This window comes from Carassius auratus, chromosome 24 (genome assembly GCF_003368295.1).
Source record: "Carassius auratus strain Wakin chromosome 24, ASM336829v1, whole genome shotgun sequence".
In the NCBI taxonomy this organism is placed as follows: Eukaryota; Metazoa; Chordata; class Actinopteri; order Cypriniformes; family Cyprinidae; genus Carassius; species Carassius auratus.
Window position 1 is genome coordinate 16269269 of NC_039266.1, and position 23700 is coordinate 16292968.

The 23700-nt window shown below is 39.0% G+C and overlaps 1 protein-coding gene across 1 annotated transcript in view; it reads left to right on the forward strand.

Moving 5' to 3' along the window:
* LOC113042433 (DNA polymerase alpha catalytic subunit-like) overlaps positions 1 to 19265 on the forward strand; it is a 51684-nt gene extending 32419 nt beyond the window's left edge. Inside the window, exons 35-37 of the mRNA XM_026201300.1 lie at positions 5010 to 5126; positions 9276 to 9372; positions 18314 to 19265. Coding sequence (XP_026057085.1) covers positions 5010 to 5126; positions 9276 to 9372; positions 18314 to 18456 — 357 coding nt within the window. The 3' untranslated portion in view covers positions 18457 to 19265. The remainder of the gene's footprint in view (positions 1 to 5009; positions 5127 to 9275; positions 9373 to 18313) is intronic.
* The last annotated feature ends 4435 nt before the right edge of the window (positions 19266 to 23700 follow it).

Consider the following 23700-nt stretch of genomic DNA (forward strand, 5'->3'; position numbering starts at 1 on the left):
ATCCTGTTTTGAACAAAAGGTCAGATTGCTGAATAGAAAAGGCTTGATTAAAGCAGAGATGTACAAAGTGGACGCATTTGCGTCCATTCAGCCGCTCTCGGGCTCCGCAGCCGCTGTGTGAATGTACAGCTGTTGATTACCAAGGCACAAAGCCCATGAGAGGCTGTTGTCTTGGGGGCTTTTTTGCACCAAGCTGCCTGTAATTGCATCTTTTTTTCCTGAACTAAAAGGGACAGCTCTGGATTAAGGGCATCAGAGGGGTTGTGTGCATGTTCAGTGGGGCTGGTGAATTTATGGGTGTTTAGGTGGCAAAATTCCTTCATTTAGCGGTGCTTGCTAAGGCACACATCTCTGTTGTGGTTTCTTCAGCATGCCATCAAGCGTGTTTCGAGTTATGGATGGAAATGATTCAAATTGTGCAATTGACATGTTTTTTGGATTGTATTTTTTACATACTTTTTAGTCCTTATAATTTTTGCATTAAAACAGGCAAAAAAATCTAGGGGGCTTGCATTTACCATATTTAGGGATCAGTAGGTTTTTTTTGCTTAATTGATATTGATAAAATATTGATTTTAAATTATTTACCATTTTACATTTTGCACCATTATTATTATTAGAAATGTTAGAATAATATCACGTGAAATTTTTTTTTCTTTTAATTTTTTGTCTTATATTGCTTCTTGTTAATTTTGACTTTTATTATTTATTCAGTTTTTGACATGAGAGGATACTTGTAACAGATCATCTCGCACAACACTCGCCATGTTGCGATTTTATGTTATTTTGATTAATTGTGTAGCCCAGTGGACCAAAATATCATAAAGACTTGGAGCACCTTTGTAACTGCGTAGCAACTCCCTAGCAACCACCCTTTGCATCATTTTCTTTGGAAAACTGTAAAAAATCCTTCCTCATCAGGTGTTGAAGAGATAGTAAAAGTGGTATTCCTAATTCAGAATGGTTAAGAAAGCACACATCTCCTTAGAAACCTGATACAGATATGAAACCTTAAGTGCCAAGTTCTGATTGCAGTCTGAACCGAAATACTCCGGGTGTAACCGCTCTGGAAAAAGACCAGCAGGTATAGATGTGAGAAAGAAAGGAGAAGAGTGAGAACGTTTTTCCGGTAGCTTGCACTGATCTGTGGGCCCCAGTCTTTGCCCAGTGTTTGGTTAAATTATGTGGAACTCATTTGACGGCTGCAGAAGTGGCTGTATTCGCAGTGTCAGGTATCGACTGGTATAATTATGCAATTATGAAGCTTTATCCTGCCTCTCTCTCTCACAGAGCGAGCTCTTAGTGTTTCAATTAGATGCTTTTTTCTCTCTTTTGCTCCCTGATTTTCTTCTTTTTTTTTCTGCCCATCCCCTATTTCTTGGTTACAGTGAAGATGCAAACTGAGTCTGTCTATCAAATAAGCAGGTTGTGTTTTTGTCACCTGGTTTAGAGTATTTTGTCTGGTCTCTAGTTTATAGAGTGAATGTTTCCTCTGATGTATTTTTAGAAGATTCTTAGAATATTTCGAGCATCCACAGGTGAGCAGGGCAGGCATATATTACAGAAGACTGGAAGATGTATGTCATGGTTTCCACGAAAATATTAAGCAGCAACTTTTTTCTACACTAATTTAAAAAATTTGAAAAAAGAAAACCCACCAAATCAGTATATTTTAATGGTTTGTGTAGGAACGTGTGACTTGAATAATGGCTGCTGAAAATAGGACATGTGACAGAATCGTGGACTCATGGCATAAAATTGGAATTTACTGAATAACGTCCAATTTGCCAAATTTTGGGTGAATAAATAAAACATACACTTAAATGCAAATGCAATACTGATTAATGTCTGTGAATAATAAACCACAAATATACTATATAAATATAAATCCTGCATATTCTGCATTTCTCTGTTTGAGTGAATGGGGCAGATGTGCGGTTTGGTTTACTACACACATACTGAAGTGTTTTCAGCCTTTGCTGCCTCAATATATGAGTGCATGAACACACAAACATAATCTGCAGAACTGCTCTGAGTGTCACTTCATAAGCGTTTTACAATTCCTTTTGAGGAAAAACTATCATCATATATACAAAGAGACAAAAAGGTTTACACAGTAACCCATCAAAATAAAAGTCCAGTTTAACTTGAAGAAACTGTGACGAAAAACGGGCATGAAAATGCATGCCAGGGCCAGTCTCATTTCCACTGTCACTTCCGGTGCTTGATCATACCTCGTCGGTGCTTCCTCGGGGCTAACGGCCTGTTTTTTTTGGCCCTACGAAAACCTTGGGCCAAAGCGGGCCAGCTGGGGTTAGAGGAGTGGTTATGAACAAAGGTGGAGTTTATCCATTTCTCGTAAAACTCACGTTCAGTCAGCAGCGAGTGTTTGAAATAACTTGATCCAATGTGGATTATAATCACCATTCAAGGCAGAAATATTTATAAGTGAAGCAAAAGACTGTGCACGCTAGGCATTAACGTTACCATAGTAAACATGGTAAATGTGACCGCTTGAAAAACGCCAGTTTCTTATTCTTTATCACAATCGTGTATTTATTTAGTAATATATTTTATCTGTCATAAGTCTCTTCTCTAGAGTTTAGCTCTGCGTAGCCTATCATAAAAATATAATTGATAGTGCTGGGCAACGAATAAATTTTTTAGTCACAATTAATTGCATTGTTATGCACAGAACTAAAAATGCATTCAAAAGTAGTGATTTGTGCACTTTTTTTAATAGAATAATTAGGGTGTGCTCACACTAGTCAATCTTTATCGGAACGAGTTTGACCCCAAAAGTCCGGTTCATTTTTATTAGTGTGATTGCTCTGTTTAGCAGTCCCTGGATCGCTTGGAAGACATGGGCAAGTGCGCAGTTCAGTTATATATAGATCAGTGAATGTGAGTGCTAACCGCGGTGGAGTGCAGATCTTCTAATATCGGATCAGCCTGATTCCTGGTAAAAGTGTCAATACACCTCTACTGAATATGCTTGCAAAGAGTGTGTTTCTGGCCTATTTTTTATGATGTGCACTGACGCTAATGCTATCTGTTTCACCACCACTCTGTTTGTATTCTTTTGCCCAAGGAGGAGAATAAAATACTTTAGAACTCTGCATGTATGTAAGCTCAATGCCTCTTTAAGGGGCACTAATTCAGAATAAAGAAATGTGTGTCAGCAAACAGGTGAAATGACAAAAAGTCTCCATCCCTTCCTTTTTCATCAAATCAGGCCACTGTACATAGGACAGTCTCTACTGGCCATCTCTGCTGAATTTTGGGTTTAAAAACAATGACTTCATTTTTTTTCAGTTGGCTTGTGTGTGTGTTTCTGTAGTCGCAGTCTTTTGCTAAGCCCATGGGAACTGGACTGTTGGTTTAGTCTTGGGCCTCCAGAGGCACAAAAGATCTGTTAAGGCAAACAGAGGGGTGATAACACCAACGCTCTCTTCAAAATGAAAGCCAAACAGCTCACATATGTTCAGATTCAATTACACACTCTGGGTTTCCCTTAGCCCCTGGGCTTACTGCTAATTACGCAAATAACATCCGCACAAGACGCATCGCAGATGAGATTAATTGAGAAATGAAAACAAGCCGTTGATTCCGATAATGCTGTGAGGTTTGAACAATAACCCATGTAGGCCGAACAGGTTTGACAGCACAGGTGGGATGACAAGACTCGGCTCTGGATTCAGCAGTTAACCAGCTTATCCACAGATGCTTGTAGATCAGGCAATAGAGACAAATTAAACCAGTTTACCTTTATGTGCCATATTTCTGTGTGAAACTTGAGCAAACTTGTTATATACATAAGGAATTATTTGCAGCATAAAATTGGCATTTTATACCAGAATTAAGCCAGACCTTAACTGAGTTAAAAAAAAAAAACCTGTTAGTTAACATCTATATTCTGTGCAGTCTAAAAAGGAAAGCTGTGAAGTTATTTGAATTGACACCTGGAACATGTAATAATGCAGAGTCATGGTGATCATGTGGGTCGTACAGGTTCAAATCTGGCTTGCAATATTTTCTTGATCCAATTCCACCCTCTTCTTTATATAATTTCACGTAATTTCTCTAATGTCCTTGTAAATAAAGGAGGTCATAAATAGATGAGTAAATAATAATAATTAAATAAAGAAATAAAATCTGGGTGTAAAGACTGACAACTTCAGGAAATAAATAAACTGACTTTAAAAGTGTTTTGAGTGATAATGGTGTTCACCAGGGTTGAAGTTATCTGATCTCAAATATCATACAACTTTACAAACAGTAATCTTGTTAATACTTCTTTAAAATGTAATTTATTCTTCTTTAAAGCTGATTTTCCTCAGCCTTTACTCTAGTCTTTAGTGTCACAAGTTCTGTCAAAAATCATTCTAATATGCTGTTTTGGTGCCTAAGAAACATTTCTTGTGATTATCAACATTGAAAACAGTTGTGCTACTTAATTTTCTGGAAACATATTTTTTTCCAGTTTTCTTTGATGGATAGAAATTTAAAAAAAAGCAATGTTTATTTTAAACCAAATTCTTTGTAACAGTTATAATTCTTTAATGTGTTCTCTCTGAATGAAAGTGTAATTTCAACACAAAAAAAGTGTTGAAGTTCTAGTTTTATGTCTAATATTGCATCTTTCAGCAGGCCCTATTCTCCTGTCTCTATTTCTGTCTCCCCCTTTCTCTCTCTTTTTCAGCCTCCTTCAGTCTATAGTAGGGTAGATGGTGGTAATGCTTCAGGGACAGGTGCTCCTCTGATACTAGGGGTTTATTTAGTGCTCCGTCATTAGCAGGGCATTACCCTCGGCCCCCGCTGTAATAACAGGGGCAGGAAAGGCAGTGTCAGCAGGGGGCAGCTGCATCTGCTGCAGGCTGAGGCCTCACACGGCCCCACCACAGGCAAAATCACCAGCGACCCGTCTCCTGGGGGCCGAGCCACCTATGGACATGTGCATAACTGCTGATCAGCTTTTTCAATTATTTTCTTTCTCTCTATTTACACAGGGTTGGCTGCTGTGTGAGGATCAGGCCTGCCAGAACCGAACCCGCCGGCTACCCATCGCGTTCTCGAGGTCTGGACCGATCTGTCCAGCCTGTCTCAGATCCACGCTGAGGCCTGAGGTACTGCACACATTTTTTTGTATACGGAAACAGTCACTTTGTCCAGATGGTGGTGCTGTGGAGCCTGTGAAAGTTCTCCATGCCTTGGCCCAGGCCTTTTATTCCGTCCATGTACTTTTTCCCCCATCAGTCACTCATGTTTCTACCCATTATATATTACCGGGCCTGTCTGACCTGTATGACACACTATGGGTTTGCTTCCTTCCTTAACAACTTCCTCTGATAAGAACTGGCCTCCAGTTGGACTTGGCCTTGGACTCACTGCTTGAAAACCTGTATGTGGGGTGTTTCACTCTTACTTCATCCTGTGATCACTTGAAGCATCTTCGCCCAGTCTAGAGACACAGTGAGGGACGTCCTTTCGTAAAAAACGAGTGTCTGTCTTTGTCCCTGTCTGTCTTCTTTATCATTTTCGTCCCTTTACCAACACACCCCCCCCATCAATTCCTTCTTGTGCTTTATTTCTGCATCTAGTTCTGTGGCGACAGGTTGAAACCCAAAAGGACAATTTCTCTTGTCACCATAGCCACTTAGCTGTCCTCCGCTCTGCCTGGTGAGATGGCAGTTTAAACTGCCGGCTGAATAAAACATTAACTTCCTCACCCCTCTACCGTCCCTCTGTCGTTCTGGGCTTTACAGCTCGGCTGACAGCAATGCGTCTCCTCTGGTGTCTCCACGGACACAGAGACATTGACTACCATTGTATCCAGATTAAATGGAAGCGTAATAGGCACCCTCGGCTGATTGGCCGGTAATTTGAAGGAGTTGTACACAGGTGCAATTTGTAATATTTTCAGTAAATTAAATTTTTTCCCTCTCTCTCCCTCGTTTTCTTTCACTGGCACGCTCTCTCTCTCTCCGTTTTTCTTTTTCAGCTGCTTTCCCTCGCTCGTAGATCTCTCCAACCACCCCCACCCGCTGTCTCTCTCTCTCTCTCTCTCTCTCTTTCTCCCTCTCCATTTTATTGATGTACGTTCAGGCACCCATTAGGGCTTCCTTTTTTTCCCTCTAGTGGAAATTGCAGCATGTTAATTTTCACACAAATTACAGCAATAGCAGGTATCTCTATTTGATACATTATAACAGGAGCAATCAGGGATAATTGAGTGCCTTTCAGATGGTAACCGGCACATTCACTTCAATTCAAAGCCAGTCCATTTATCGTCTAATCGCTCTTTAAACACTGAATTTCTGGGAACAAAAATTCTTGTCATAATTTTGCTTAAGTGTATTTGGAAATCACAGTCCTTTGAGCAAGGATAATTGAAATCAAATCCCTTTCACGGGAGCTGACATTTCTACATTTCCCCCCAATTGAAATTAATTTCAAAAATTGAGCATGAATATCTTCAAATAGCAGGCAATTATACCTTTCAATGGGGAGAAATTATGTGCACAAAAAGTGGAGACATCAACTGGCGCTTCAGTTAAATGTCTTTGTTTCCCACTGTGTTTGCCTTGTAAAGATTTACATATATTGACTCGTTATGAAACCTTGTGATGCCGATCGCCTTCCTTTTCCAGCTCAGCCCGTTAAAATTAACTCAGATAGGAAGTTTTTTTTTTTTTTTGTTAAGCCTCATTAAAACTGTTTGGAGAATTTTCGTCTTTTTTTCACGTCCTCTCTTTTGCAGCTGCACAGATCTATGGGAATTGAAAGAGTAGCCATTTTCTCTGTTTCTCGTCTCGTAGAGGATATTGTACATCCTTTACATATAACCACCATGACCATGATTCATTAAACGATCTGCATAGTAAGTTTGGCCATTGATCTTCATTGAGTGTCTTTTAAATGTAGCTACTTTATTTTTACACCCCTTTGGTCATGATCTAAGGCCTCATGCTTGACACGTTCTCTTTTCCCCTCCATCCAGCTCTTCCGACAGGCTGCATTTGGGCTGTACCAAAGGTTTGGTGGTACGGCACTAGCTGCCATGTCTCTATCAAGGAGGGGGAGATGAGGCGGGGGTCTCAGGAGAGAGGCAATTTCACAGCTGGTTTGCTCCTCAGTCACTCGGGCCGAAAATGCTGCAGATTTGTGGAGAAAATTGAAATGGTGTCAGTACAGGAACAAAGCATTGAGCCGAGCAAAGCTGCATAAGGGAGGGGCCTCTGTTTGCGGGGTGGGGGGTTTAAATTCAATAACGTTTGACGGCGCCTTGGTCACACCCCTTTTGACACCTGTCAGCACAGCTCTGAAGCTCGTCCTGGCCCTGCCTCGCATGTCCGTCCACTTATTTCTTGGACTGCGTTTTTAGATCACGATCTCCTTCGCGCACACATGGTGACCTGGCGCTGATTATAGGAGCTCCATTATGGCCGCATTGCTGAATCGACAGGCACGGCTGTTGACCAGCCAGTGCATTATGGGTCAACAGCTGCTGGGCTCATCGGAAGCTGTAGAGGGCAATTAAAAGCTGTTGTGCTGAGGAGAGAGCCCTTGCTAAACTCCTCTGGCACCCACATCGCTCTGATTCTATGGTGACACAGAAAGACTGTGACCCAATAACAGCAATTAACATAAAAGTATAATGGCTAATCAAATTGACAGCAACAGTTGTTCATCAGATCCACACATGCTGCCTTATCAAAACAAACTATTATGAAAGAGGTAATTTCAGAGCTGAACATCTCTCTCTCTTTTTCTCTCCCTCCCCATTCTCTTTTATTCTCTCGCTCGACCTGCACGCCTCTGGCAGTTAGACACATGGCTAACGGTAATTACAGCCAAATTTACAAACCAAACACCGTTTCCTGCTTTTGTCAGGAGAGACTGTTTTCGGCCAATCAGACAGTTTCACAGGTTTTGTGACTCCAAACTCAGGGTTTGACTGAGCGCGTGTGTTTGTCTTTGTCTGTGACAGTGGAGAATATATGACAAACACTACCTGTCTCCGCAGCTGTAATTAACATAGGTGATTCTCCAGCTTTCCCTGATTGAGCCGCACCAATCTCATTACGCTTCAGCCTTTCATTTTCTTCGGGACAATAACACGTACTAAACTGCATCGGTATGATTTTAGTTAATTGGTTTTTTCCTTTTTCTTTTTTTCAGTTATATTGAATATGCAAGAGAATAATCAGCAACCACAGTGTCACTAAAGAATTGGTAAAGAGCTTTGAATGTTAAAGTAATAGTTTTACTTTTTATAATAAGCAGATCTTACATTTTTGTGGAGAAATCTACCACTGATACAGTACACAGTGCTTTTAAAACCATGCCAAAGGGGCCTTACTCTTTTTAATTTTTTTACCAAATTTGGTACCACAGTTAAAACTTTGCAATTGAATACATTATCTTTACATTGCATTACAAAACAATATTTTTTATTTTCTTAATTTGATTAAATCACCACAAACATACAAACAATGAATAGATACCGTCACCAGTGTTTATAAATATTATAAATGTCCAAATGATATATTAATAGAAATATTCAAGTACATTTTTACAAAAATGTCTTATCGTCCAGTGAACTGGTCACAAGTTCATTTTGCAACCATTAACCAATTTTGTAATGTCAGTACAGTGTTAATTTGAAATAGAATCTATTATTGTGTTATGTGATTTGGATGGGATTGCTGAATGGCAGGCCATGTTTAAAGCCTTAAAAAAAGGGATATCTTCAATGTCAAATCAGTGAAAAACCATCGTCTATCTACTCTTCTTGGAGAATAATTTTTGTATTAATCAAACACTAGTTTCATTATGGCTGGCTTGCATGGACGTACTGAATTCATTCTGTTCTCCCAATATTCTTACACATATTTTATTGAAGCTTTGGTTTGTTTTCTTGTTTTTTCTCATCAGTGCAATGGAATTTGTACTTGTTGGTAATCCACAAGAAATCAGTCAAGAGCCAGAGTAAATGGCTGAATGCAGATAATTGTTCAATTCCATATGTTATACCTGTAATGGTGATACAGTTTTACAGAGCATTTTGTCTGGAACCAATAGATGAAAGCTATTGATTTTGGCCTTTTATGTAGCTTGATTCTTGGACCAACTTGAGACAAATCATGTTAACCTGTCTTTTTTACCTTGTTTTGTTTCACAGAAGCATAACCATGGAGTTTTGTGTATGTCTCATAACCCTGTAAGTTGTAATAACTGGTCTAATATGTTTTCTTTTTTGTTTTTTATTGTAGTATTCAGAGAAAGCCCTCTACCACCAACTGTGCTTCTACAGATTCATCTTCGACTGGGAATACGCCTTCAAAAAGGTCCTGTCGACAGAGGATAGACGTAAGACTTTTATCACTAATTACCTTGGAAATGTACTCACAAACATCACCCATAAACACTCGTCCAGCACTTTTTCCAGTCTCTGTGCACACTTACGCGCACACACACCTCACAGCGGCTGGAGGCGGCCACAAGGTTGGGTTAAGAATCCTCAGCTACTCGAGTCGACAGCCGTAATTCAGGCGACGGATTCAATCACGGAACAGCGCGGTGCGGAATGCAAAGCGGCCCAATCAGTTGGAAGGAAGAGGGGAGTGAGTGAGAGAGAGCCTCCTCTCATCCCGTAGGCCCTCGGTAATAGCGCTGGCTATGTTGATTGAAAACAGTTTTTAGATTTTGGAAAATGATAGGGCGAGTAATTGGAGAGAAGGCTAAAGGATAGCCCTTCATAAATAATGGGACATGGAGCATATGTTTTCAGCGGGTCGTTGGAGGATCCAGACCGCTCACAGCCGCCGCTAGCCGAGCCGTGGCTACTTACCCACAATCCTTTTTGATTGATGTCACTTGATTAAAAAGGACCTCTTGGAATAGACTTATACATTTATTTATTTATTTTTACATGTGCCGATGAGGTTCCGAGCTGGGCGCGAGAGCCGTAGATAAATATAATGTGTAATCAATAGATGACCACTCAGAACGTAGAGCAGGCCGAGGGGAGAGTGTTATCGGGGGGCGGGGGCCTAACATGATTATAGACTTGGCTTCTCTGGGGAATTTTATTTCTTTACTTTTTCCCGACTGTTGTTTCTGCTAGTAATTGAGGCCAATCTGTGGCATTCTGTCAGCCACACTGCCCATCACTGCAGCCGGGGCTCTAATTCCTGAAGGAGTGATTTTAACCCTCTAGCCCTGATTTTCACCAGGCGCAACGAGAGGTGACGTTACTCCTCCTGTCCTCCTCTCTTTTTTTTTTTTTCTCTTCGAAAATATTCTCAGAAACTGTGTTTATTCACTTTGTTGTTTGGACTTTTTTACTTTCTAGTTGCATTTAGTGTCACACTCATCTGTCGTTATCATCGTGCTGTGTATACATGTAGCTCCGTTATGTACACGTGTATATTGTAGGATTAGTAGAGGACATCACACACAGCTTTGAAGTATAGCCTTGGAACGGTTATCTCCCCTCTCACTATAATACTACACATTACTGTATTATAGACCGCAGGGTTTACCGGGGTCTAGGGGTGAAATTACAGGGCTGCATGGCTTGTACATCCTTTTACCTGGTCCAGATTCTTATTTAGACCCTGGGATGTAACTTTGCTGTTATATGGGTTCTGAATGTACGGTCTCGCAATGGGCACCTGTTCTATTACAGCATCCTTGTATTTATGTTGTGCAGGTTAGGTGTCTAGTACATGATGAAGATACAGCAGTAATGTTGGTTTCCACCTGGAATTGGTCAAATACTAGCCAGCTGTGATTTTAAACATTTAATTGTTTTACCATTAAGACTTTTACCTAAACCAGTCAGTGAAGAGCTAGTCTAAATGCCTGTTAGTAATGGTGGTTACAGGTAAGTAACGTTTACAGTCTTTTTTTATTGTTTTTATTTATATACTAAAAATGATTATATGTGTAAATGTAGGTGTTTCTTTTCAAATCCTGAAGTTTAACCTTTGAGTAATATGTATAATGCTATTTAATGCTGAATTTGTATACGTTTTTGTAATTTCTGACTTAATTTGATTTCAGTTTTAGTTCATTTCAGTTAAACAAAATAGAGAAATGTTTCCCTTTTTGTATTTTTACTTTATTTCAGTTTATTACAAATTGCATATACATTTATATGTAATTTTTGGTGGTCAGCTATTTGCTCATAGTTGCATAGATCAGTGAGATTAAAAGCAGGCATCATGCGTGTCATTGGATGGTCAATTGGTAAAATGAAAATCATAACGTGACTATAAACCACACAAGGGCTTGGAAGGTTAGCTTTCTAGAAGCCTGTTACGCTGCACCACCAAAGTGTGTTTTCTTCAGTGCATTTGCACCTATTACCAGAGCGCAGTGAACAAAGGTAGAGGGTTGAGCTGTGGTCCGCCGCTGTTGACGGCGATGGAAGCGCTCAGGAGCGATAGTGGAATAAAGTACAGTTCAGAAAACTTTTAGCTGCCCTCTTCCCACACACACACACATACACACACGCCTTTTCGTAATTTACCAACCACCTCCCCCTCACACCATGAGACATTTAGTGTCGTATCTGCCAGATTTTCTGTCTGTCTCTGATGACGGAGGAATTGCTTTTAAAGTGGGCATTATGCCAGACCAGCAGCACAATAGAAAAACCAATCTTCCCCCTATTCTGTCTGCTCCGCTGTTATTGTGGAGCTTTAGATAACTGGAGACGTACGTTGCTGGTAGATTGAGCAAGAGAGAGCCATTTCTGCTGGACGCTGAGGCTGGAGGTTAGAAGTCTCCAGCTGTCTTCGGCCATGGTCGCTGGAAGGCGTCTGAACAATGAAAAGGGGTGAATGAACCCTTTGGTCAGTCTGTGAAGTTAAGACCAGAGAAGAGTAAAATTACACGTTGCCTTGAAGGAGTTTGTTTGGGCGGGCTGCAGTGTTTCATCTTGGCCAGAGGTGGTGCTGTGGTTTGGTTCTGATGGGATGCATTGCAGGGCTGTGATGGAAGGAGGGCTATGGTGAATTCATCCCTCTGTTGCTTGATGGTGAAATTGCTGGTCAGTGCTTTATCCATTTGCAGTCTTTTCCTCACTAGATTACCTGATTCCTTCAGAGAGAAAAGACTGATGGTAATTGGCCTCCCAACCCCCCTCCACACAAATACACTCACTCACTCTCTCTCTCTCACACACACACACACACACACACACACACACACACATAGTAAGGTAAAGGAAAGAAAATGCCTTCTCTCAAGTATCTATATCCAAGGAAATCACTGTCTGGAACCTGTCCCCCACCTCAGCTCATTACATCTCTGTAATGTTTGAAGTTGGTATTTTTTTTAGTCTGTTATTTTTTCTTTACTTTATAGTTAATGCAATTCTCAAATTTTGTATTTCATACTTTTTTCTATTTCGAAATGCAGTTTTAGTTTTTTACACTTTTTTTAGTTTAGTAGTAATTTAGAATTTAATATGTATATGTAGTATATATTATCTATGTAATATACTAGGGATGTAACGGTATTATCAATACCGTGGTACCATGATAGCAAAACTGTCTCTACATCATAAAAATTAAATAAAACTAGAGGTCGTCCAATTGATCGGCTGGCCGATTAATCGGCTGATTTTTGGCAATTTTTTAATTAATCATATTGGCAGATTACACACTGCATTGGGGTGGGCGATACATACTCAAAATTATATCCCAATATTTCAAGAATATTAAAAGTATTAAAATATAGATTTAATCATAAAATTATTGTTTTGCATTAAGTGCACTTAGTAATCATATCATGTTAATTTCTTGTTTATTATTCTTTTATTTTATTGTTTATACAGAATTTGATTATAAAACACTAAGCTAGATTTTGCACCTGTTACTATTGTTAAAAGTAAATTTTGCATGCATCTAAACTCAAATTTTTATTTAGAAAATTTATATTCCACTCCTATTAAATGTACCACTATTCTAGTATATGGAAATGACCAACTTCAGTGATTGTGTGTGATTTAATAGTAAATTAAAGAAAAGTTTGTAGAAAAAAAGTAGAAGTGAATGACTTTTCTGCTTTTCTGCTGCTGTCTACTGGTTATAATTGTGATTTGATGTTTTTTTTTTTTTTTTTTTAACATGTATTTGTAAAACTGAATGATTTTAGAGCTTTAAAGTGCTGGAAATAGTTGTGAAATGCTTAAGTCATTGAAAAGTGCTTGAATTTCTCTCTCAAAAGGTTGTAAAAACCCTGAAATGAATAATGTAATTAAGTAATTATGCATTTGTCTATTTCTACCACACCAGGGTTACAGTTAACATTACTGCTTCTGATTTCCTGATGTATGTCACCATTGTGTACAACAGAGAATTTTGTGCAGAATTTGAATGATTTAGCAGCACCGTTGCATTTGTGCAAAAATAGTGTTGCGAAATCAACTTTGGCTCTGGAGTAGAGTTGTTCTGAGCTCGAGCAAGTTTCATCGCAGTTCGAGCTGATAAATGGGCTGCGCAGCTGAAACAGCGCAGTCTAGTTTACCTTTCATTTCGTTTGCGTTTGATGTTTCTCAGATCCAACAGAAATAACAGTGAGTTGAGTTGGACAACACGGTGGTCGTGCCACAGACAGAAAAAACACCTTATAACCACTTATGTACACTGCATGCATCTTCGTCGTGGCCACCATGTGCATCATATGTCATTGCTTCGCTATATCATTGATATCGCGTTATGACACTTTTTTTTTTTTTTTTTTTTTCATGTAAAAAATGATACTGGTATTATCGTGCACGGTATGATATGGCGCACCCCTACTCTGCAGCAGAGGCTTTTTCACACAAAGCTTCAGCTAATTGCAGGTCAAAACAGACCGTTTCGAAAGCGGAATTACGTTTTACCTTACTAGAATTGAGGCCGGAAAAGTTATCATATTCATAAGTGCAACAAGTCATTTTCATGTGAAAGTAGAAACATGTTCAATTAAGCAGTTAGGAGCAGCAGGCTTTCAAATATGTGTGAAATCTTTTATTTTTGTTATCGCTATGGCCATTTGACTATCACAGTGTCCAGTGTTTCCAATACATTGAGTTATTTCTGATGGCTCGTCGTATCAAAACTGACCACTACAAATAGATTTTCCAAAAGGATTATATTTCGTTGAATAAAATGAGCGCTTCACAATTCAAAATTAAAATGCAGTGAGGGTGTTTTTATGTGAATCTATCATTGAAAAGAACTGACTGTCTTCAGAAAAGCTTCTATATCATTTTCATTTAGTCTTTCCTGTAATGCCTGATAAAGTAGCATTTGTGAGCAGCACTTATTTGATTACAGCTTTTACTGGGGAAACTGCTAGATCTCCGCTAAATTTGCAGTCTGTTGGAAACACTGGTGTATGTCAGTAAACGTAAACAAAAAGCATGCTTCAGAACTCTTTTGAGAAGATGCTTAAGTTTTGAGCCATGCATTATTACTCTAAATTGGGCTACTACTACTATTATTTGCTTAATGTTATCTTGTACCCTGCAATAATAATTTGCTCAAACTCACTATTATGAGATGAATGGAAAAAAAAAAAGGCCAAACATATTGGCTTTAGAAATCCGCATTATATATCAACCATCGGCTGCCCTGATTTCTAATTATCGGCATCGGGCAGTGATAAACCCATATTGGTAGACCTCTAAATAAAATTGAAAGCACAATTTAGCTTAATCCCTTCATCAAGTCTGTTTTCGCTATGCATTTCAAAGCGAAACACACACTTTGTTTAATCGATCAGCTCGTGATCCGATGTTTTCCATGCCTCAGAATAGCTTAGTTTACATTTATTTTACAGTGCAATTGTTTTACAATATACGGCTATTACTGTCATTGTTATTATTATTATTATTATTATATTCTAAATTGTTTGGCTTCCGTAAACACCATTGTAAATATAAATTAAAATAAGACAGTAACCTCTATACCACAACTAAAAAGAGGGTTGAGTCCCCTGTGAAGGTCAGAGACAATTTAATTCACTGACTTTTCTCCACTGACTTAAGTTTTCTTAGTTAAGAACATGGGTAGGAGCCCTGGATTTAATTTAACACTGTCCCCAGCCACACAAGGTCTTCATTTGACTTTTTTTTTTAAATATCGCAGTAATTATTGTACTGTTATGAACTTTTTCTTCCTTTTTTTTTTTTTCAAAATAATGTTTTTGTGTGTATTGAACAGACACTTGTGCATCTGTTCATATTCAGAATAGCTTTTTAGAGGTCAGACCAAACTAAATGCCTATAGCAAATTTGACATGTCAACCGGTTAAGTTAAATTAAAATTTAAACGCATTACATTCATCGTTTTTTTTTTTTGTTTTTTTTTTATTACGATTAAGTAAATGTGTTAAATGCATTCAGTTTAAAGACACCTCTATACCTCACTTTTTGGGCAAATTCTACTGTAACACACATCAGCAGATCTCTGGCCTTCTGACAGTAAAAATAAATCAAATAGTCCCATGATCCTCTTGTTCAACCTCCTTTGCCAACGTTCTCAATGGCTCCGTGAGCGGATTATATCGCACACACGCATTGTGTCTGCATGCAGCGTGCGTGGGGTGCTTTTTCTTTGTGTATATCAGCGCATACGCATGTGAGAAATGAGACATTTAGATGCAGACTCTGAGTCTGATCTACATGTAAACCACAGTCCTCCGCCTGATTGCAGCTACTGAGTTAAATGTGGAGGCAATTTCATGCACGGCAGGAGTCCTTCCATAATAAAACAGTTTTTTCTGCAGTTTCGAAGAAATTAGATATCCCGTATCAATGACTTCCAAATCATGTTGAACTCTGATTTCATTCTTTTCATGAAGAGCAATTCATAACGTCTTTTAGGCAAGCCCTTTTGCTCCCTCCGTTCCATTTCCTCCTCTCTCTCCCGCTCTCCGCATCCATCGCTCTCTGTATCTCTTGCTCTTTCTAATTCGCTCTCCATCTCTGCCTTGTCTCCTCTTAAGTGTGGGCAGTGTGATTATGTTCAGGCAGTAATGTAATTTCACTGCATTGATAAAATAGAAATTGTCCTTTATCTGTGTACTGATAGTGCTCAATTTGCAGGCGAGCTCCTCTGCAACCTCTTCAGGGCACGACGCGTGTGCCCTCCCCCAGCCCTCCTCCCCCACGCTCTGCCTGCCTTGAGCTGCTGGAAATCTGCGGGTGCGATTGTCAAATCAATTATTCATTCTGTGCAATTACACTCGCACAAAGAACTTTTCTCTGCTCGGAATGATGATTAAATTAAAAGCTATTCCAGCTGCCTGATAACATCTAATAGAATATTCATAAGCAGCCCAAATGGAATGTATGATCCCCATTAACTTCATCATGCTCACTTAATTACATGCTTGTTATTGTATTTACACCTTGTTAGAGCACATGGAAGCTGATACACTCTCTCTCTCTCTATCTCTCTCTCTGGACTGTCGTCACTGTCCTCTGTCGCACCCATCGCCTTCTCTTTTTTTCATCTGTTCTTTCGCTCCACATTCCTCTCTTTCTTCTGCTGTCTGCTCCACTCTTTTTCTCACGTCGTCCCTCACTATCTCTTCACATCTTTTCTTCCTCTTAAAAATGCTATTTATTTTAAACGCGACCCCTGCCGGGCCGGGAGGGAACGCGAGGTCTCTGACAACCTCTGTGGCTTTTAGGTTTCTTTTATATATTCTGCACACAGTGATTGAGGGAGAAGAATGAAGAAGAGGAGAGGAGAATGAGGGAAAGAGAAAAAAAATTATTTTCTCCCACCTTTCAAAAATGATGACATGATTGCTTTCCCTTGATCATGCATCATCATCTTTCTTCAGCCCCCCCCCCTTTCTTTCTTTCCTCAGGTAAATAGTCCCCCTCTCCCTATTCCATGTGCCAGCATTCAGTGTTTTTTTTTTTTTTTTTTTTTTCAAGTCTCTTTCTTCTTGTAGAGGTAGAAATGTGTGCACGATAATGGTAAGCGGCTCTGCAGATGGTGCGTTTGGAATGCCATGCCTCATTTTTGATGCTCGTGTTTGGCCACTTTTTACGATTGACCTTTCGTCCCCCATGGGGCAACTCTGTAACTCTGTTTGTATTCCACCTGCTAATGGAGATGGACTGTGATTGAGTCCTAGACCACCAGTTGGGTGTCCAGCAACGTTTAGGAGGCACAGGTTCAGTCATCTTTCAAGCATAAAAACGTTTTGTGGTAATAAAAGGTGCAGGGCCACATTTCAGCCTGGGCATTTACATATTCTCAAGGTACATTCATGTTAATACTCGTCTTGGCTCTTTCTTCTCAAAGCAAAGACTTGCTTTTAACAAAAGTCTTTGGTTAAAGGCTTTTGATTCAGTCTGTAATTCTCATTCAGTCCTGCTAGCCTGCCGGTGACTCCTCTATCGTCTCTATGCTATTGAAGGCCCTCCTGATGGGATAAATGACCTTGGATATCGACCCGATTGCATGACCCCGTTTGCCCCCTGGCAGAAGAGTCTATTTAGCTTCTGCAGACACCTAGCCCCTCTCGCCAGCGCTCTAGCCTCAAACTGCCTGGATTGCTGGTTCCTTATCGATTCTCAAAGACTTTCATTTGAAATGATACTTGATAGACCTCCTCAAGTACATGTCCTTGAGCATAGTTCGATATTATGACTGATATTTTTCTTTTCGTATCAGTTTTGACTCGTTATGGATCAACTCCAGCCCTGCCTGCTACCAGGCTTGTGTGTTTTATAGGTGTTGTATGTAGACAGAAGTAAATAAATATCTGATTAAAAAATATTATGGTTGAAAAAATGTCATATGGTGATGTACTTTCATAAAATATTGTTTTAATATATTAAGTTATTTAGTATAATCAACTTTTTTACTAGTTAATTTGATGTTTTTTAAAGACTGGTTGTACTTTAACATGCTAACTAATTGAGCTTTACCTTTTTAACTTCTCTTTTTTTTTATGACATTCAATAAATGATCAAAATTAAATGTTGCATTACTTTGCTACATTGACTATATTCTTTTTAAAAATAAAATATTTCTTATTAAATGCAAAGTACATTTTTTTCAATTGTTTTATTTTAATAGTTTGGCCTTAGCAAAATCATAATGTGTCAGTTATGTAATATTGCCTTTGTAATATAATGATTTATTTTTGATACAGTATAAATGGATGTATATACATTTAAAACATATAGCCCCTTTTATGTTTTAGGTAAGAACAAGGGAATCATAACGCCATCGAAAGGTTTGAGAAGTCTGGTGATTTTACATTTTGTCTCATTTTCTCTTCTCAGAGAAATTCAAGAATGCCTGGAAAGACGAAAAGGAGGTGTACAAAATGCTGAAGGATGTGACCGACAACGTCCTCTCCACAAGCGGTTACTCTGAGGTCAACCTCGCCAAACTTTTCCAGGCCTTTACAGCTCTCAAGTATTGACCAACTGTCCTGAAGTGAACCTGGGTAATCAGATATGGCATAATATTTATGCCCATCCTCCCACCAAGAGAACCCGTACAATGTTATGTTTTCATCTTTTAATTCCTGTCTGCTGTAAATACACCTTGTGATTCTGTAAATCTATGCTTTTTTCTGGCTCACTCGCTTTGCATTTGTAATCCCTGACAGTGTTTTTGTGCCTGACGGCTTGGACGTGAATTAAGGTCAAAGGTGACGAGCTCACAGTCGATCTGCATGTAATCACCAAACCTTTCCATGTTTGAGCACCTGTCTCTCGCTCTAATCTGTGTTCTTGTGTCCCATCCATTTAGCCTTTGTCCAGGTCTAATCGATGATGAATCTGTGGGTAAAATGGCCATGATAAGGGGCTAAAGACACTCTCAACACAAACCCAGCCCCCCACTTCCCTGGTAGCACCACACACAGACTGGGTTTTTAGAGATAACAATCAGGGGTAATGACAGGCAAGTTCATGGGGGCTTTGTAGCGGTTTGAAGGGGTCTTAGTTCAGTAATGACTTCTCTACTACCCCCTTCATCTTTAACAGCACAGCAATTAGCCAATGATACAGAGGTAGCCAGTGATTTGTGGAGTTTTGAAACGATTGAACTCATTTTTGAAATGCTCTCAGCTGGTATGTTGCAAATTTATTAGACCGATTATTAGACTTGCATCGTTGTGGCAGCTTGTGTTGCATATTTTGAACGTTTACTGCTTATAAAAGTGTCTCAAGATTCTTAATTTGTTTTTGACACGGAAACATCAATAAAATTATTTCATAAAATGTCCCTTTTTCCCCCTTTTTGATTATTTTATTTCACCATGCTGCAGGGAGTGATGACATTTACACATTTGAAGAGGGCGAGTTAACTTCTCCAAATGGAAGGCTCCATTTTCAAGACCTGGAGAATGGCAAGCCAAGAGTGTGTGAAAGCGAGGAGATTAGTCCACTTAAATCGAGTCGGTTTTAAGAATGTGGTGCTTCACTCGCTCATTCCATGTGTTTATAATGACAGTTAGACGATGTCTTAAACCATTTCATCAGATGTCAATTTCCATAAATGCCATGCTTGAAAAAAAACTCGCCTTAAACGGCTGCGACTAATGGCACCGACCTTGCAGAGTGCAGCAACACTTAAGAGCTACTTTCTGTCCGTAGCATGACAGAAGGCATTTTGCACATTGTAGGCCTTTGCGGCTGATGTATTAAACTCATATTGGCCTATATATACATTTAACTTAATGTGCGCTCCAGGGTGAAACTTAACAGATGCAGGTAGCTCCTTAATGTTATGTCGCACTTTTACAAGATTAAGTCATTGCATGATGTGTGGCTTTCAACAGGACATTCCTTTAACCGCAAACGCGCTTTCGTCGAGCCCACAGAGGCTGTTTTCAAACTGGGCCACTCAATGCAGACGAGGCTTTGCATTAATTTACCCCACTAAGCTAATAAGAATGATTCGTTTTTGTTATGCTAAGCTTTATTGCCTGTCTTTTTGACCAGAATGGTGGTGTTGAGCAAAGCGGTGGACAAGGTTCTCTTTGATGAGGGAATTAGTGCCCTATTCTTTCTCTATTATTCATGGCATCGTGGAATATGTAAGTACCCGTGGGTGTCAAAAGGAAAGCCGGCCCTATTGCAAAGTGCTCCTCTTGTTTCTCTGAATAGCAGGCTATGAGATGATAAACCGCTTAATACACTGGACTAATTGGATGAGGGTAAAAGAGACGAGGGAATTAAGGCACACCAAAAGGGGACAGGGTTCCAGTGGCCTGCTATTCAGCCCTTTTCACCGTGATTTCTTACTCTACTGCTCCAATAGGGGACGAAAGGCTCATCAAAGCGCCTTTAGTGCTTTCACCTACCCCCGGTGTCTCGAGCTGTGTCGAGATGGAAAAGTGTGATTATTCGCTGGTTGTTGAAGCACAGCCCAGTGAGCTAAAATCAAGGGAATGCATGTGAAATTTTACCATGCATTTATGAACACTAAATGTACTTATATTTTGATATTTTGTTGTTTTACTGTTTCATGGGAACATGTAAACAATGACTTTTAAAAGTTAGAATTTACACAAGAAAAAAAATCCAGTTTTTTTTTTCTTTCTAGAAAGATGCCAAAAATGATTTCTATATCTTGTTTATTCTTTTGTTTGTATTATTATTATTATTTTTATTCTAATAGACATATTCTACTAAAGAGATGCACTGTATCCACCCTGCTACAATCATAAGGATTATTAAAATGATGCACAATTCCATAAAATATTTTCATAATGAACTCTTTAAGGACAAAGGTTTGTAAGTATAATGATTTTTTGTTTCTGTAATGAAACGCTGCTACCAAGATATATATGCTGCTACCAAGATATATATATATATATATATATATATTTAATCTTTGTCATTAACTTAAAAAAGCTATACAATTGTTAACTTTTTTTTTTTTGAAGACCGATATATACATTACAGTATAATTTTTAACACTTAAAACCGTTTTTTGTCTGATAGAATGTTTCAGTTTGGTCGTGAATTGCTTTTTGAAAATGAAGAATGCACTCATTTGCTGGAATGACTCGCCTTTGATTTTTGTTGGTGGTTCCCAAACAGGTGTTTTAGCATATGTGGTCAGAACGTTGGCAATGAATCATCTACACACTCTCCACAAATAGAGAGGCAAATTTAGTCTCCACAAAGCCTGTTTCTTCATTCATTCATGCATTGTAAGAAAGAGTTAAAGAGAAAGTCGCCCCTAAGCACTTCAGGTCAATGCCTCTACAATTGTGGCGAGCATTCCCAGATATTTACGAGCAAATTGGTTTGCGATTCATTTAATAATGTTCACAATAAGATTAAGGCATTCTGGAAAATCTCATAAAAATCCCAACAGAAGTGGGCTGCACGCTCCAGTGGTCCCTTCCACAAATAAAGGGGGGGAAGTCTATGCACCTCACTTGGAGGTATTGGCACTAGAGAGAAAATTGGTTCCCTTTGCTTAATGCTCTTTGAACATATTCTCGCATGCCAACATGTTTAATATGGACTTGCTGCGAGAGAGGGGGGGTCCCTTAACGCGCGATATTTAGTAGAAGAATTTGTGGGCGTTATAAGAGCACTGATCCCCCATGCACGCCTTCAAACCGTCTTCATTTCGTTTGTTCAATCTTTACTGATCCTGCTTGTTTGTGGCGTCATAATGAAACGGATTAGCGCGAGTAAAACAAGGAAAGGAGAAATCTTTTCAGCGGCGCGCGCGATAAAGAAAAGTAATCCTTGAGGTAATTTCACGCGATTTGGCTCGACACCATGGATGGGTCCAAATGGGCGAAAATGACTTCGTTTGAATAGAGCGCATTGATTGCAGTAATGGCATCGCTTCGCGCGTGAGATCCAACGGAGAGGGATTTGGGGAATTAAATAAGGAATTCGAAAGAAAGACTTGATAAATGCTTGTTACTTCGTTAATGAGAAAGGGACTTAACGGAGTTGGGCATTTACAGATGTTGCGTCCAATTTAGCGCCTCTACAAGTTGTAGGCCTACATCGGATGAGATGGCGGAATAATTACAAGTCGCTTTTTTGTCCAAGGCTTGAAGAATAGAGCCGTCACAGAATATCATCATCTTACTAAATACAAATAAATACGATATATTCTCAATCATTTATAGCAAACTGATATAAACAAAAAAAAAAGGTTTCTTTCCACGACATGAATGTTGATGATTGCAGTTAGCCACAGTGAACTGCTGTGGTAATTGATTCATTTTTAAGTGACCAACTTAAATTGTTTTCTCTTATTACTCCATGCTCCCCGCCGAATGATTGCCCATTTACTTCTAGAAATAAACTCTTATGGCTATTAATCGGCAATATAGAAGCAAATATGTGTATGATCATTAGATAGTAAAATAATCGCGCCTTTTGAAGCATTTACGATAAAAAATATATATATATTATGCCTAGTTATATTTTGCAACAGATGTTTATTTGTGATCGACATTTCATTTCATATTTTTAATATAAAAGTTTTATTTGCTTTATTTTAGGACTGCAGAAATATTTCGTTTCCCAAGTAGGCTATAGCCTATACTAATGGTGTTTTAAATTGTTATCTTATATATATATATATATAAGATTGATAACCTTTAAAAAGTGTGAACTTATTATTTCAGTAAACTAATTCGCATTATCAGTTGTAAATAATACAGGAGGGTCTTTGTTTCACAAGTTTCTTTTATTTCGACTTGGTCCCTGCGCGCGACAGGGAAAATTCTCACGGAATAGCAAAACTTCCCGGTCTGGATTTCAGGCTCTCTACCGGGCAGACATAAATAATCATCTAAAAATCTAAAATTTGAATCAAACGAACAGAGGATGAATCTACGTGAAACCATTCCTACAATACCTACACCGAGAGCATATTCTCAAAACATCTTTTGAAATAAACTTTTTTTTTTTTCATTTTGCCACCATTTTCATTCCTTTTTTTAACAGAGCTATATACAGGATACCCTTAACAGATCAGTAAACAAGCTAAAGTTTAGATTTCCACATTGTTCATCCTTAAAACAAACAAAACATTTATTTTTCATTATTTTTTTCCCCTAAATATCATATTTAACATGAGAATTGGAAACGAACAGAAAGTAAAGCTGAGTATTTGTTTTCAGAAATTTGATTTGTTTTGCCAATATTGAGGCCAAGCATGTATGGATATGGTTCAGGATGGGTAGTTGCGGCAGTTCCCTTTGGCATATTGACCCATCTCTGCTTCAGCACTGAGATAAGAGGAAGAAATGTCGAGTTCTGTCTGTATTGCAGTGTGGCTCCAATGATTCTTCTCTGTGTGAGTGTACAGTAAATGTGTCTTTTACCACATTTGATCCTGACCCAAAGACACAACTTATTCAATGAATTTACCAAGCATAGCCTCTCTAACTTACCCTCTGAGAAGCCTACATTACTCTCAGAATCTTTATGTTCAGGGTTTTGAGACATGTTTGGTGCACTGTGTAAATTATAGTGATGATGTCCAGTGGGAGGCGCAGTGAAGTAGTGATGACTCCAGTGTCAAATGGGTCTCTGGTGTGCTAGTGCTATATGGATTTGGTCGTGCTTTTTGTTGAGATGGTTTCTTTAATATTTTTTGTTTTTAAGGAGAAGGATCAGCACACTTCCTTCCCCGCAGTGCCGGATGGCAGGATGTTCAGTTGGGTCAACTG